The sequence below is a fragment of the Python bivittatus genome, unplaced genomic scaffold (genome assembly GCF_059951505.1).
Source record: "Python bivittatus isolate LINGU-HERP-01145 unplaced genomic scaffold, Pbiv_v1 ctg000510_np1212, whole genome shotgun sequence".
NCBI classification, from domain to species: domain Eukaryota; kingdom Metazoa; phylum Chordata; class Lepidosauria; order Squamata; family Pythonidae; genus Python; species Python bivittatus.
In genome coordinates, this window is record NW_028277081.1 from 2481675 (window position 1) to 2495050 (window position 13376).

A 13376-nucleotide genomic window follows, 5' to 3' on the forward strand; every position below is an offset into this window, starting at 1 on the left:
TCAGCGGGCTTTTGTAATGACTACATCAATGCCACATAACGTCAGTTGGGAATCAAGGATGCGGATTCTATTAAAAGGAACACAACCCCTTCCTTCCTTCCTTCCTTCCTTCCTTCCTTCCTTCCTTCCTTCCTTCCTTCCTTCCTTCCTTCCTTCCTTCCTTCCTTCCTTCCTTCGCAGATCCCTGAGCTCTTTCACAGTCACAAACCCCGCGCTTCACGTAATCAATCTCTCTGCAGAAACGGGTTATAAAAAAAGGATCGTTTCTGGTTCACTGTTTGCACTCGGAATAAAAAGTGGTGGAGTGCTCAAGAAAAACTGGGAGGCGGGGGGGAGGGGAGAAGGAAGGATGAGGGGAGGGGAGGCTAGCAAGCATTTTCTTTACAGCTTGACCAATGGCTTCACCTTTATGTGTCCATCCCCCAAAAAGCTGGGAGAAACTTGCCCAGTCACATCAGGGTTTATCCACGCAGCAAGTTTTTTGGGGGGGGGGCAGATGTGTGTTATTTTTGGATTGTGTAGCATTCTCATTCAGGTTCCTTAACGGGAAGCTAGGTTTGTCTGCACCGTCAAAGGGTTGACCGTCATTGCAGATGAGGGAAAGACCCCTTCAAGTCTCCCTTGGCTCTTGATGGCTAGATGGACGCAACCGTATTCTTTCTTTGCAACCGCACGGGAGGCGGTTGTCCTCACTGCCTTCCGGGTCGCTTCTCAGTTTTACGCTTCCTGTTGTAACCCTGTTACCGTACCTGGAAGTGTAAGCTTTTCACGGACGCATACAACTGGAAGAGCATAGAAGCCTAAGTAACAAGTTTTTAAAATTGGTCTTCGGTTCCTGGTGGTCTCCCATCCGAGTACAGGCCAGGACTGTATATCTTTTGGAGGTCAGCTAGGCGCTGTCGCCAAGCTGGGGTTGTTGCCAATAGCCCAGCCAGAAAAGGCCTCTACACTGACGTTCTTAGCCTGACAGCAAGGGGCCCTTTGCCAACTTCGTGGCTCCTTTTGCGTGCAAGACCCTTCGTTTAGGGCATGTTTTAGTTGTGTTTTTGCCCGAAGTTCAGGGACGGTTCTGGCTTGGAATGTCATCTCTCGATCCAAGGAGTGGCTGGATCAAGGCCAACCATTCAGCGGACTTTGATTCGACATTTTGATTACTCCTTTTTAAGGCTTTTGCTCCGCCGAATCCCCGCCGAGCTTTAGGAAGCGCAACCTGCTTAATCTTCCCAAAATGAAGCCAAAGGAGTTTCATTACCCTGTTCTCGGTGGTCCAGCTTTCTTTTCGGAATGGTGGGCGGTCCCCCGTGCGTTATGCTCTACTTGGGTTTGTTGGACGCCCTTCCCTTTGCTGCCCAAGAAGCAGTCAGGGGGACAGGCGGGTTTTCAGAGGAAAACAGCTGCACCGTCTGTGGCGCCAGCCTGCCTTTGGAAGAGGCCTTGGACTTAGGAAAAAGGTTGGCTCTCTTGAACTGGCGCACCCTCACTTTTTGAAATGCCTCCTCCTTTCCTCCCTTCCGTCTTTCCCTTCCTGCCACTGGAGCTGGTTTCCACAGTTTCAGTTGCTTCCTTTGTTCTCATTGCTTTTACTGACACTCCACACCCATCAGGAGGGACCCAGGATGGCCTTTGTGGGTGGGGGGCTCTGCCCTCTTTCAAGGTCTGGGGCAGAGGCCTACAGCCGATGCCAGTCTTGGCAGTGCCCGAATCCGGACGTAGAGCTCCAAGCTGGGGAGCACAGAAAGGAATTCGTCCGTTCACTGACGTGGCGCTCTAGAGCCAACTAGGCAATGGGCAGCGGGGTGGGAGAGGGGCGGGGAAAAGGCCCTGGCAGCGTGGCTCTCGAGGGACGGGACGGGGCCAAGATCCTCCCTGGGTTTATTCAGAAGAAAACACGGAAAGGGTGGCCGATCTGCATCTGGCCGAGGGCAGGAGTTTCTGTCGGGGTGGCTCCAGCTCCTCTGCGAGGCCTCCCATTTCCCCTTGTGGTTTGTAGGACCGAACCCCAAAGGGCTCAAGACCGAATGAGAACAAAGCCTCTTCGGCCTTCCCCATGGGAAAAAATAAACCCGAAGCTCACTGCGAGGTCGTTTACCCTTCCGCCCTAGGGGAAGCAGCTTTAGTCACCATACATGCAAAAGAAAGCACCCGTTATTTCTTGAAAATCGTCTTGTAGATCCATTTCTGGAAGTTGGCCACTGCCGTGTAGACGCCGGGATATCCGGGGCTGGCACAGCTGTGTCCCCAGGAAACGATGCCGAACACGCGTCCGTCGCACACCAGCGGCCCCCCGGAGTCCCCCTGGGGAGAGAGGAAAGTCACAGGGCAGCCACGGAGGGCTCTCTCGGGTGGGCAGGGCAGTCCCGTTCGTGGATATTTTGGAGCTGGGGGGAGCCCGAGGCCGGTGCAGGAGGGCGAGTGAAAACGTCCCCAATAACTCTCTCCTCGGCTTCTGCTTTAAAACGGTCATGGGTTCCCCGGGTGAATCGCTCTGCTGGTGAAATGCATTATTTCACCTTCTGGCCTCTTCTCAAGGCTGAACATCCCCAGCTCTTTTGCTCTCGCTTTGCAGGGTTTAACTCCTATGCCGTCCTATCAAGCAAGACTTTCAGGTTTGCTCGGCGGGGCGGGGGTGTGTGTGTCTCATTTCAGAGCTCTTGCACCCTCTTCACTGCAATGAAAGTTGTTCGTTCCGCTTAATCTTAGGGCCTGCCTGGCAACCCACCCACTCCAATTTTGCATGGCTAACATTTAGCAGCAACCCATAGATTTTCCAAGGCATCTTTTTTCCTGTTTTTTTTTTTTGCCCAAATCTCCCCCAGCCCCCGCAAAACCTCTGCCAGAAGTGTTCAGCCTGCGAAAAGGGCGACCCAGAACCACTTTGGGAGGCCCCGAACCAAAACCGGCACGGGAACGTTTTCCACCTGGCAGGCGTCTTTTCCTCCGCTGCCAAATCCGGCGCAAATCATGTTCTTGGTGATGTAACCGGCGTACGAAGCGGAGCTGTTGCACTTGCACGTCGAGACGAGGGGCAGGTAGACGCTGCGCAGGGTGTCCGACGTCCTGCCCCCGACGGGCGTGGTGTAGCCCCAGCCGGAGACCTGGCAGAGGCGGCCGGCCCGAACCTTGGCTCCTTGCCGCGGGACCGGCACGATGGAGACAAAGGGGCTGTAGGCCACCGGCCGGCTCAGCTGGGGGGGAGACAACAGAGAGACCCGGGGGCCATTGAGGCGCAAGGAAGCGGCCCGGCTTGTGTCCCTGGGCGGAGACACGGCTGCTCTTGCCTTGGGGCCCTGCCAGCTTTGGGGGCCTCACAGGGGTCGGAAAGTGGGTGGAACCAGGTCTGCCCGGCTGGGCTCAATCTCCACCCTCCACGCCCACCTCGTGTCCCCCCAAAAGGATCAACGACTGAAATGTTGGGGTCTCCCCATTCTGGAGGACTGCTGGCAGCTCTGCGTCTGCACCCCCTCCCTCTGAGAGCTGAGCCCCCACCCCGAGGGATTGGGGTCACCTTAATCAACATGATGTCTGCATTTTTCGAAGGGGCGCTGTAGTGAGGATGCACCACCATGCGGGCAGGCCGGAAGATCTGCTCCGTGCCTTCGAAAGTGGAAAGCGAATATTCCCCAGCCACCACGAGCATTTGGTTCAGTCTGCAAAGACAGAAAAGGGTGTGACGGTGCATGGCGTTCAGTAGCTCGGATGGGGCGCGGAGGCCGGGACCTGATGCAAAGGGAACAGGTACGGTGGGTCATAACCGTGCAAGCCAGTGCTTTTTATATTTAATAGTGAACGTGGCTATTGTGAATGGCTTTGTGAATTAGCCTGCGGTTAGTCTAGATCAGTCTTCCTCAACCTCAGCAACTTTAAGATGTGTGGACTCCAATTCCCATGCTGGCTGGGGAATTCTGGGAGTTGGAGTACACACATCTTAAAGCTGCTGAGGTTGAGGAAGACTGATCTAGCTCAAAGCTGGGAGACGTTTTCAATGCAAGGGCCAAATTCCAACCTGGGGAACCTTTATCAAAGCAGGCAGGGCTGAAATGCCTTCCTCCCAGGTGAAGACTGATGGACCGCGTGGCCGACGTCCTAAAATCCAAGGGGAAAACCCCTCAAATTCCACTTGGCAACCCCCTTATTGGCTCATCGTCCTCATGGATTCCCACTTTGTCGCTGTCCTCAGAGGCGGCTCAGACCTCATTCACCGTCTGAGCAGAATGCGCCTTGGCCTCGGGTACGTCCCCCAGGTCTTAAACCAGTGGGGTTTGGGATCTTAGGGTTTGATCCTTTGGTTTTCTAGGAGGGACTCCCCTCCGGAAACCCTCCAAGGCTGGTGCTGGGTCCGTGGCAGCCCCTCCCAGCCCCGCGAGGACCCCTCTTCCTCACCCAGTTTTGCAGTGGGCAGCGGTCAAGACCCAGCTGCGACTGACCAGTGCCCCGCCACAGAAATGGAAGCCCGTTTTCCTCTTGAGAGACACCAGGTACTTGGAGGAGTGGGGGGCCATCACGTAGCCACCAATGATGCGGGGGGAGTCCATCTCTCTGTCTGCGGAGAGAGAGAAGTCAACACTGTGAAGCCTCCTTGTCTTCCCTAGAGGTGATGGGCAGACGTTACAACCCCATAATTCCCAGCCAGCAGAGTCAACCGTGGAGGAGGCTGGGGTGAGGGCTGTACTGTAAGCTCTCACAAGCCCTTCCTGGTCCCCCCCCCACAATTAATGCCATTCCTGCGAATGCAATGTGTATTATTTCTCTGCTCCCCTCCGTTTCCGGAGCTCCCAGGCGCATTAAGCCCTGCAGGTTTGACTCTTGTGCAGGCCTACCAACTCACTTCACCATCTTCCGTTTCCAGAAACAGTTTCCCGTTAAAAATGGTTTTCTGTCTTCTCTGAAAGAAATAGTCCGTTGGTTTTCCAGAGGCAATAAAAGATTTGCTGTTGCCAACGTGTTTTTTTTATGTCCTGGGCATTTCATGATGTAAATAGACTTACGCTATTTATAGCTTTTTTGGCTTCAGATTGAATGTACTTTTATTTTTTGTGGTTTTAATGCACACGTCACTTCTGCGGTCCTCCTACCCTTTTAAAAACGATGCTCTGATCTGGCACAGGAGTCAAGTTGATCCCAATTACAAATCGGTAAATTAGCTGCATTTATGCAACCCAGTCAGTGGCTGAATTAAATCCACGGGGTTCCCGCAGTAGCGATACTGAATTAAACCTTTTCTCCCAACTGCAGATTCTTCACTAAAGCTTCTCTCTCTGTCTGTCTGTCTGTCTGTCTCTCTCTCCCACATACACACACGGCCACTTTCTCTCCAGCCTGGAGATTCCTTGCTCAGGAGATACGCACACAGCTGCTCACTCACCCCAATGTTTCTAGCCATCTTTACAACTTTTCAACATCAGGATGCTACACCCTTTAATTACCAACTACCTTTCAGCACTTCCTGGGTTTAATTACAGTCTTCTCGTAAACAAGCAGTTGTCGCAGAGTTATGTCTTGCTCCCTGTGAGGAAGCACTTTGATTATTAGTTTCCTCTCACTCTTTTCTAAGGTGGAGGGAGTGGACACCACTCCAAAGACTCTTTCCTGGGCGTGGGGGGACAGAAATTAACTAAAAGCCCATTGGAGGGCTACTCTTCATTAAATAATGCATAATTTATCTGTACTTAATTCATTTCCCCATCATTAAAGCTGTGGGTGGCTGTTGTTGATCAGGACTTGCTTCTGAGCAATTGGAGTATACAGAAGGATTTTGGGAAGCCAAAGGGATGGGTTTTTTAATTTTCTTCCTCCCTCCCACCCACCCAAGATTTGCTTACCACCAACTTCAAATGACTCAGGGCGGAAAGTCAGTATTAATGACTTTAATTAATAAACTAATTAATAATTAGCAAACACTAACTGGCTTTTTGGGGGGAGAGACTTTAATAATCAGAGTTCACAAGGGAAAACAACGGCTGGAGTTTATTGGCACCGCTCTTGTTTTTCTTAACTGGGGCGAAGCTCTCGTTCTGCAATGTCATTTGGGCAGGCGAAGAATCATGTTAAAAGCACTGTTGATCGGGGAGGCGGTTTGGGGCCACAGGCTTCTTCCCAAGCATCCGTGAAACCCTAGAAAGCGCTCCCTCTCGTTGATCTTTCAGGCTGCGGAGCTGTGAGTTTGGGCACGTGGGCGGTGCCATTTTTTTTGCACGATGCAGAGTCAACCTTTGCAAAATGCCCTTTTTCAGACCCACCCAGTTGATCCCCAAGGAGTGTGCGAGCGTTTGATTTCTCCCAAGTTCTTCATTTCGAAAAGGCGAGGGACAGGGAGGAGGCGGCGGGCGGGAGCAAACGTTCAAGATTCAGCTCTGAGGCTTTCCAGTTCCAGTTCAGTCTCAAGGTGGACACTGCAGTCCAAACGCAATTGCTTGTGGCGGGTGTCACGGCTGTTCCGGCTCCTTAGGAGTAAGAGCCATTGAGCACTCGAAGCAACGATCCAGCAAAGCCATGGGCTGCTCTTTGCTGGCGGAGTTCAAGCAGGGAACGGACAGCCATCTGTCTGGAGTGCTTCAATTTGGATTTCTGCCCAGAGCAGGAATTGGATTAGATGACCTCAAGGTGCTACGCCCACCTCTCGGCCATCTCGTTACTAAATGAGGACAAGAACCACACACCTTGAAGACGGTCTCCGAAATTCACTTCTCCTTTGGAAGGACCCTTCAAAAACTCTCCGTTTCCCCCTTAATCCCTCCCCTGCCTAGCCTCATCTCTCGGAAAAGTGATGTTCTTCTTTTCAGTGCTGACGTCTGCTTCTGACGTCTCTGGTCTGCGAAGCCAGGAGGAAGGGACACGCTGGGCTCCCGCTCTAATCCGGGCGGCGTTTAAGCCCTCCCTGGCCAGGTGGACCCGAGCAGAGATGGGTGAGGCTCGAGGCTCCCGCTGCAGAGGGACCAGCCTTGGGGGACATCCTTTCCTGACACGAAGCCACAGATTGATCCCGTCTCCATGAAGGGCAGGCGGAGAGGGGCAGAATTGTTTTTCAGGAGTGCTTAATTCTCCAACGGTGCCAGGAAGCAGCAGATGTTCTGCTAACCCACCCCACTCACTGCTGGCTGCAATTAGGTCTGTGTGCCTCACTTCCCCACGCACCTTTGGGTGAGACGGACCACAGCCTCCAGCATCCCCAGCCAGCGCGACAACTGGACTTGGATTCCAGCCGGCCGGACTATCAGAGACCATAAGGAAATCAAAGAGGGCTGCCTGTTCTTACACTGTGTGGAAAACTCATCCTGCATCCCCCTCCCAACCTCTTTTTGTGAATTTGAGGAAAGAACGTTTGCTCTCAAAATGTATTTCACAAAAGAAAACAAACCCAGGGAATTCTCTTGGCTGGAATTCTTTTTACTGTCCCCCCCCACTGGGGTAGGTGGGGCAGTGAGAAGGCACTTGGCTCAAAATTGCTCAGTGCACTTCCCAGCTGGAGAGGGGGTCCTGCCCTCTCCCAGCCCCCCTCCAGGGTCTGCAGCCTCCCTGGCTGCTCCTGCTCCCAGCCCCCCCCCACAGGACTGCATCAGGAGGAATCCCCTCTTTTGGGGAGGAGAAAGTGAGAAGGCAGGGAATACCCCCCCCCCTTGACCAGTTGACCCAAAAGCACCTCCAGGAGAAATCTGAAGGAAATTCCCAAGCTCCCGGAAATGTACCCACGCTCGTTTTCTCCCCCTTTGTCCAACCTGCTGCATGCACATTTTGCCATGGCTCCCGAGGGTCCTTGGTCACGCCCTTTGCTGGCAGCCGCCCGCCTCGGAGACAATCAAATGGCACTTCCGATGGGTTCAGCAGAGGCCAGACAGGCCGGCCAAAGACCCACCCGCCTGGCCCAGCACTCTGTCTCCCGCGGTACGGAGGCGGCAGCCATGCCCATCAACGGCCTTTTGTCAACTTGGGTGGACGGACAGCCTGCTCTTTCTTTGACAACGTTTTGAGAAAAGGAATGAGGAAAAGTTTCCTCTTTTTGTCATTCGCGATACAGCTCGGGCCTTAGGGTGCCCTTAGATTCGTACCTGACCACCCCAGTCCACTGTCCTCGCTGGCCGAAGGGAATCCCGTGTGCATGGCCCTCCCAAACGCCTGCTCCGCAGCCATGGTTTCTGAGCCAGCCCATGGAGTCGCTGCCTCTGTAAGGAAAAGGCACGCGCTGAAGCCGTTGCGGTTTCCCTGGGGTAATCCCCCCTCTGAGCATTATGGGACTCCATTATGGGGGAGCAGAATGGTACTCCTAGACCCGGTTGCCTCTTAAGAGTGGCAACTAGCGCTCCGGCACGTCCGCGAGGAAGCTCACACACTACTGGTGACGTGCCATACCTATTTCCCCCACCCCGGGATCTAAAGGGATGGACTCCCTTGAACAAAAAGGGTGTTGGGATCCCCCAGAGGCAAACCTCTGTTCCCCACCGTCTCTGGGTTTAGTCAGAGTGGAGGCAAGTCAGTGGGGGACTGGTCCTTGGCCAGGCCCGGCCGAATTCCCACATCGGGCGGCTCAGGGATTCAGTCGCTGGGAGTCGGACGCACGCGAGCAAGCCCGCCTGGGCAGATCGCTCACCGGTCAGCGAAGAGAGCAGGAGCGGCAGCAGAAGTCCTGGGCTGCAGGGCCTCATCCTGCCGGGCGTTGTGAAGGCATCTGCTGAAGAAGAGAGGGATCCCGCATACCGCCCCTTCCTCCCCGCTGAGGCATCCCGGCTCCTCTTTCCGTTGCCATAACGATCGATCTCCATCCCAGGGAGAACAGTCAATGATCCACTGTCCTCGGGGTCCTTCAGGGCACCAGCACCTGCCTGGCATCCTTTCTTCTGGGCTTCTCAGCTTCCTTCCTGGGCTGCGCCCCCCTCTCAGGCCCTGCTCAGGTTTCTCGGCAGACTCCACGGGGCCCTGGTGTCCCTGCTGGGAATGGGGAAGGGGCGTCTGCCTCCGCCAGGCAGCAGGACCAATGATGCACAGCCTGAAAAGGATGGGCTCCAGTCGCTTGGGGCAGGATGGACCCAGACGAGGCGTGCCGTGCTTCGGAGACGCAAGACAGGCGGCCTCCGAAGGGTCCTTCTCTGCCCCTGACGTCTCTGGAGAAGGTCGACAGCAGGAGATGGGAAGGGAAGCGGTTGGTGGGACCTGTGAAGGACAATCTAGGCCAAACTCACAAAGGTGGTTCTCCACAGGTTTGGAAGCAAAACACATACAGTGAATAGGACTATTGATAGATATCTGTCATCTTAAATGTATGACTGGCTTGCTTTTTTCATAGATTTAGAGCCATCCTTGTCCTCCAGGAGCTCAAGGCAGCGTACACAGCATTCCCTCGGCTGTTTCCCCCGCTGTGAGGGAGGCCAGGCTGAAGATACTTTGGAACCTAGTAGCTAGCGCTTCCCCCCATCAACACCCTAGCCGCCTGGGGAGAGGGAGGTGGTGATGGCTTTTGAAGGCGAGTGGTCTGGGGCAACCAGAAGCTCCCAGGCCCAACACCCGCCTTTCACTTAAGAGATTCAGTTGGCGGTGGCCTCATCCATAATGAGGAACGGGCGCTTTGGAGTTCTCCAGGGCTCCAGAGCTTTTGAGGAGCTGGGGACGCAGAAGAACCACGGAAACCCCACAATAAGGTGAGATCTGCTCCCAGACCGACTCAGTTTCAGATATGGACAGATATGAGAGTCCAGCAGTTCCTGACAGCTGTGCGCTATTTTTTTAAGTTCTGAAGACCTCAGGAGGCTGCCAGGTCTCACCAGATGTTTATATTGCCACCCAAAACCTCACAAGAGCCTTCCGATGATGGATGGAAGATGCAGATTCTTCGAAAAGGTTTGGGACCAGGATGCTGGTCAGACAAATTCCCCTCCTGAAACTCTTCCGATGCAGCCACAGTCTGAAGGCAACACCCTCCCCAAATTACCAGTGTCCCTCTTGGTGGTGGCTTCAGATTTCTTCGGCCACAGAACGGTAAGGCCTGAAAAGACTCTTTAAACTGCAGATGTTCCTATTTTAATTTAATTCTGAAAAATATTGGATGATAGGTTGCTCAGACTATAAATCTCCTTGGATAAGCAAACCAAATCACGGCTTGACGAAACATCTCTTGATTCTTCATATTCAACCTGATTCAGATCAAGGAGGAAAAAGAAAGAGGGGGAGCGAGGAAGGAGGAGCAGAGCATAAAGAATTTGTATTCCTTGCATTGATGAGTTATAAGAAAGAGGGGTTCGCGTGACTGCTTGCATTCTTTTCAGGAAGAGTATTGTGACAACAGTTAAATCGGGAGAGGCCCCTTTAAAAATGCAGAAATCCGGCAAGTATAGTTAAAACCTTTTCTGTGTGCTTTGCTTTCATCTTTATCTCTTTCTTTTAACAAGAGGAAATGTCTGCCTCTCAGGATTACAGAAGGAAGCCTTGAAATGTAATTGAGATGAAAAAAATATATTTGTGAAGCTGAATTAGAAAGCCTGACTCTCTTTCTCAGCAAGGGAGGGCTTTTTAAAGCGATCATCTCTGGGAAATGGGAAAAGTGTCCCCTGTAAGCAATCCCTGGGGAGAAGTCAGGCTGCTGTAGATTCCTAATTTCCCGGATTCGGGAAAGAGGCAGCCTCTGAGCTTCCCCGGAGGGGCCAGGGCAAAGCACAAAATGGATTTTAACGCCTCCCTTTGGGACGTTCTCCAAGAAGCCTGGGCAAAGATAAAACCGGACCAGGATAACGTCACCGGGGGAAGTGAAGAGTTCAGCTGTAAAAGCAGAAGCTACTGGAAGTGCTGGCAGGGGTGCGAGGAGGGTTTGAGCCAGGCCGGACCCCCAGCGATCCACTGACCGGCCTCCTGCTTGGAAGGTGCCCTTAGACATGCGAAGTCACCCCTGAAAACTGGCAGCTGCTTTTCCAGGGAAAGGAAACCGTGCTGGCAAAAGGGCCTCACGGTTCACAGGAGGGCTCTTCGGCAGTGACTCGACTGTCCTGGGGGGCAGCTCCAAACCGAGAGCATCCTGGATCACCCCACGGGGCTTTTGGGGGCACCCCAGGCAGATAAGGAAGTTTTGCTGTCCACCTGTGGTCCCGAACCCCACAGCTGCAGAGGTCCAGAGCATGGATCCGCAGCGCAGAGCCCCCCTTGGCTCCTTGCACCACCAGTCACTAACCGCGTGAATAACATTAGTATGGAATTATGGAATATTTTTCCATAATTATAAATATATTCATAATCACGTTGCAAAAAAATGATGCCGGTGAAAAGAAAAATGCCAAGTGTGTCACCACTTCCAAGCCAGGTTTTCTGTGGCTTAAAAGAGGCTGCTGAAGCGATCGGGCGCAGAATCCCCATTTCGCTAGCGCAATTTTACTTCCGGCCCAGGGCCAAACCGGACTCAAGTAACGTGCCGAGGACCGTTCTCCCCAAAACAGGCGTGAGTTGGATCAGGGCCAAAGCTAACCTCGGCTGGATGGATCTTACATTTTTCACATCATTGTCATGAGGCGTGGTTGTCTTCGTTGCTCCCCGCGCTCCCCGAGTTTCCCCTTCTGCCTCTTTAGAGACTACAATGTGCTGGCCATTTCTGTGGGTGACCTCTGAGAATTTCAGAAGCCCCTGAAGCCCCAAGGCTCCAGCTGACGCATCCCACCGTCGACGAGCCTGCTTTAAAACGTTCAGCTCCGATCCAAGAAACCCGTTCCCGGCTTCAACGTTTCAAGTCCAAGCATGCCTCCTTTTTGCACCCGGCTCAGCCAACGCATCCTTTAGTTCTAGCAAAAAAGGACAGAAATCCAAGGTGTCAAAGCCTGCCATCCCTGGAGCGTGTTGAAGGTGCATCTGAAAGCTACGGGCCCTGCACGATGCTCTGACCTTGACGGGCATCTTCCTTCTTGGTCACAACGATGCAAAAGCGTTGCCTAAAAGCCCTCAAGCGCGCCATCTCGTGGCCATCTGTACTCCAGCGCTTCCGTTCCAGTGGTCACTCAGGGGACTTGCAAAAACAAAGCCTCTGCTCAGTTACTCCAACGTTAAAAGAAAGCGGGATGCACTAGGGTTGAGGCCTGCAGGTTGAAGCCATTTTATAACATATTTATAAACACGTTATACTCTGATCTTTGGCTGGAGAGGCTTACAGAAGCATAAAAACAGGACAGCCTTTTCCTCGTACTAATGCTGAGGATGCTAAAGCCGGGTTTCTCAACCTCAGCAACTCTGAGATGCCTGGACCTGAACTCCCAGAATCCCCCAGCCAGGAGGCCCTGAGACCCCCTGTGCTCGGAGGGCGCAGAAGTCACGTTTGCCTGAAAGGTCCCTCCTGAGAAGCATTTGGAGGAAAAATGGATGGGGGGACGGTGGGGGGGAGGGAGGGAGAGGAATGGCTGTTTTTCACAAGGCCAACCAGATGCCTCTGGCGTGCTTCCCCCATGGCTGTCCTCCACAACCGGGGTTTGATGTCCCCAGCCCAGAGGAGTCCTCGGGACCAACAACCCTGGATAGATCTGTCCTCCATGGCTATTTCCAAGTGGCACGCATGTCCATGGGTCTTGTGGGACTGAGTTCCACGGTTTAATGGGGGGCTGCGTGAAGCCTTTTTCTTCTCTCCAGTGAGTTTCACCAGAATTTGGAGGGAAGGAGAACAAGTTCTCCCTGCCCATCCCTCCCTGCCAGGCAGGATTTTACACCCCTAACCCTAACCCTGTCCCCTCTCAGCCCCCATTTCTCCTCCCTATCCTCACCCGGAAGGTGCCCAAACCCCCTGCTTGCTTTGTTCCCCTCTCCTGCCTTTCCAGCAGCTCTTGCATGCCTCAAGTCAGTCTCGACCACCAAGGACAAGGTGGGCAAGTCTGCTCAGTTTTGGAAGTGGTGGCCATTGCCTTCTTCTTAAGGTGGGGGGGAGAGAAAGAGACTGGCCCTGAATTCCTGGACTGGCTTCCACGTCCAGACCACCCAGCCCAACGGCCAGAATCCTCTCCAGGGCTTCATCCATCCCAAGGAGTTGTGCAAAGCCCCCACTGTAAGGTTCACCCTGTTCGTCTCAGAGAAACTCTCCTGACACGTGTGTTCAGCAAAGCAGTTTACTCAAGTGTAAGGCAAGTAAGTACAGACGAAGCCAGGGTTGGCTTGGCATAGCTTACATGGTATCTTATAGCTTCCCTGTTCCACGCTTTACCCATTGCTTAGTTACAGATACCTGCAGTAATCCCCCCTCGCCCAAATGGCAGATTCAGTCGGTGCTTTTGTCTTTCTGATTGCAGTCTATGGGTTGTGCTGCTGTTGCCTTTGTTGGGTCATTGATTGCTGCGCCCGAGGGGAGCCGCGCTGGTTTGAGCCACCTGCCAGCAGTCAGTTCGCGGTTTCACTTCCCCTTTTCCTCCGCTCGCGCCTGGGCGGCAAAATTG

General features: G+C 53.5%; 1 protein-coding gene across 1 annotated transcript; it reads right to left on the bottom strand.

The window, feature by feature from the left end:
• Positions 1-2145: 2145 nt before the first annotated feature.
• On the bottom strand, positions 2146-12653 carry LOC103063165 (trypsin-3-like; the record flags this gene model as incomplete). Its single annotated transcript, XM_088147675.1, has 6 exons — positions 2146-2295; positions 2919-3185; positions 3506-3647; positions 4381-4540; positions 8043-8150; positions 12566-12653. Coding segments are annotated over 6 exons (915 nt in total), but the record flags the coding sequence as incomplete, so codon positions are not given.
• Between the last annotated feature and the right edge of the window lie 723 nt (positions 12654-13376).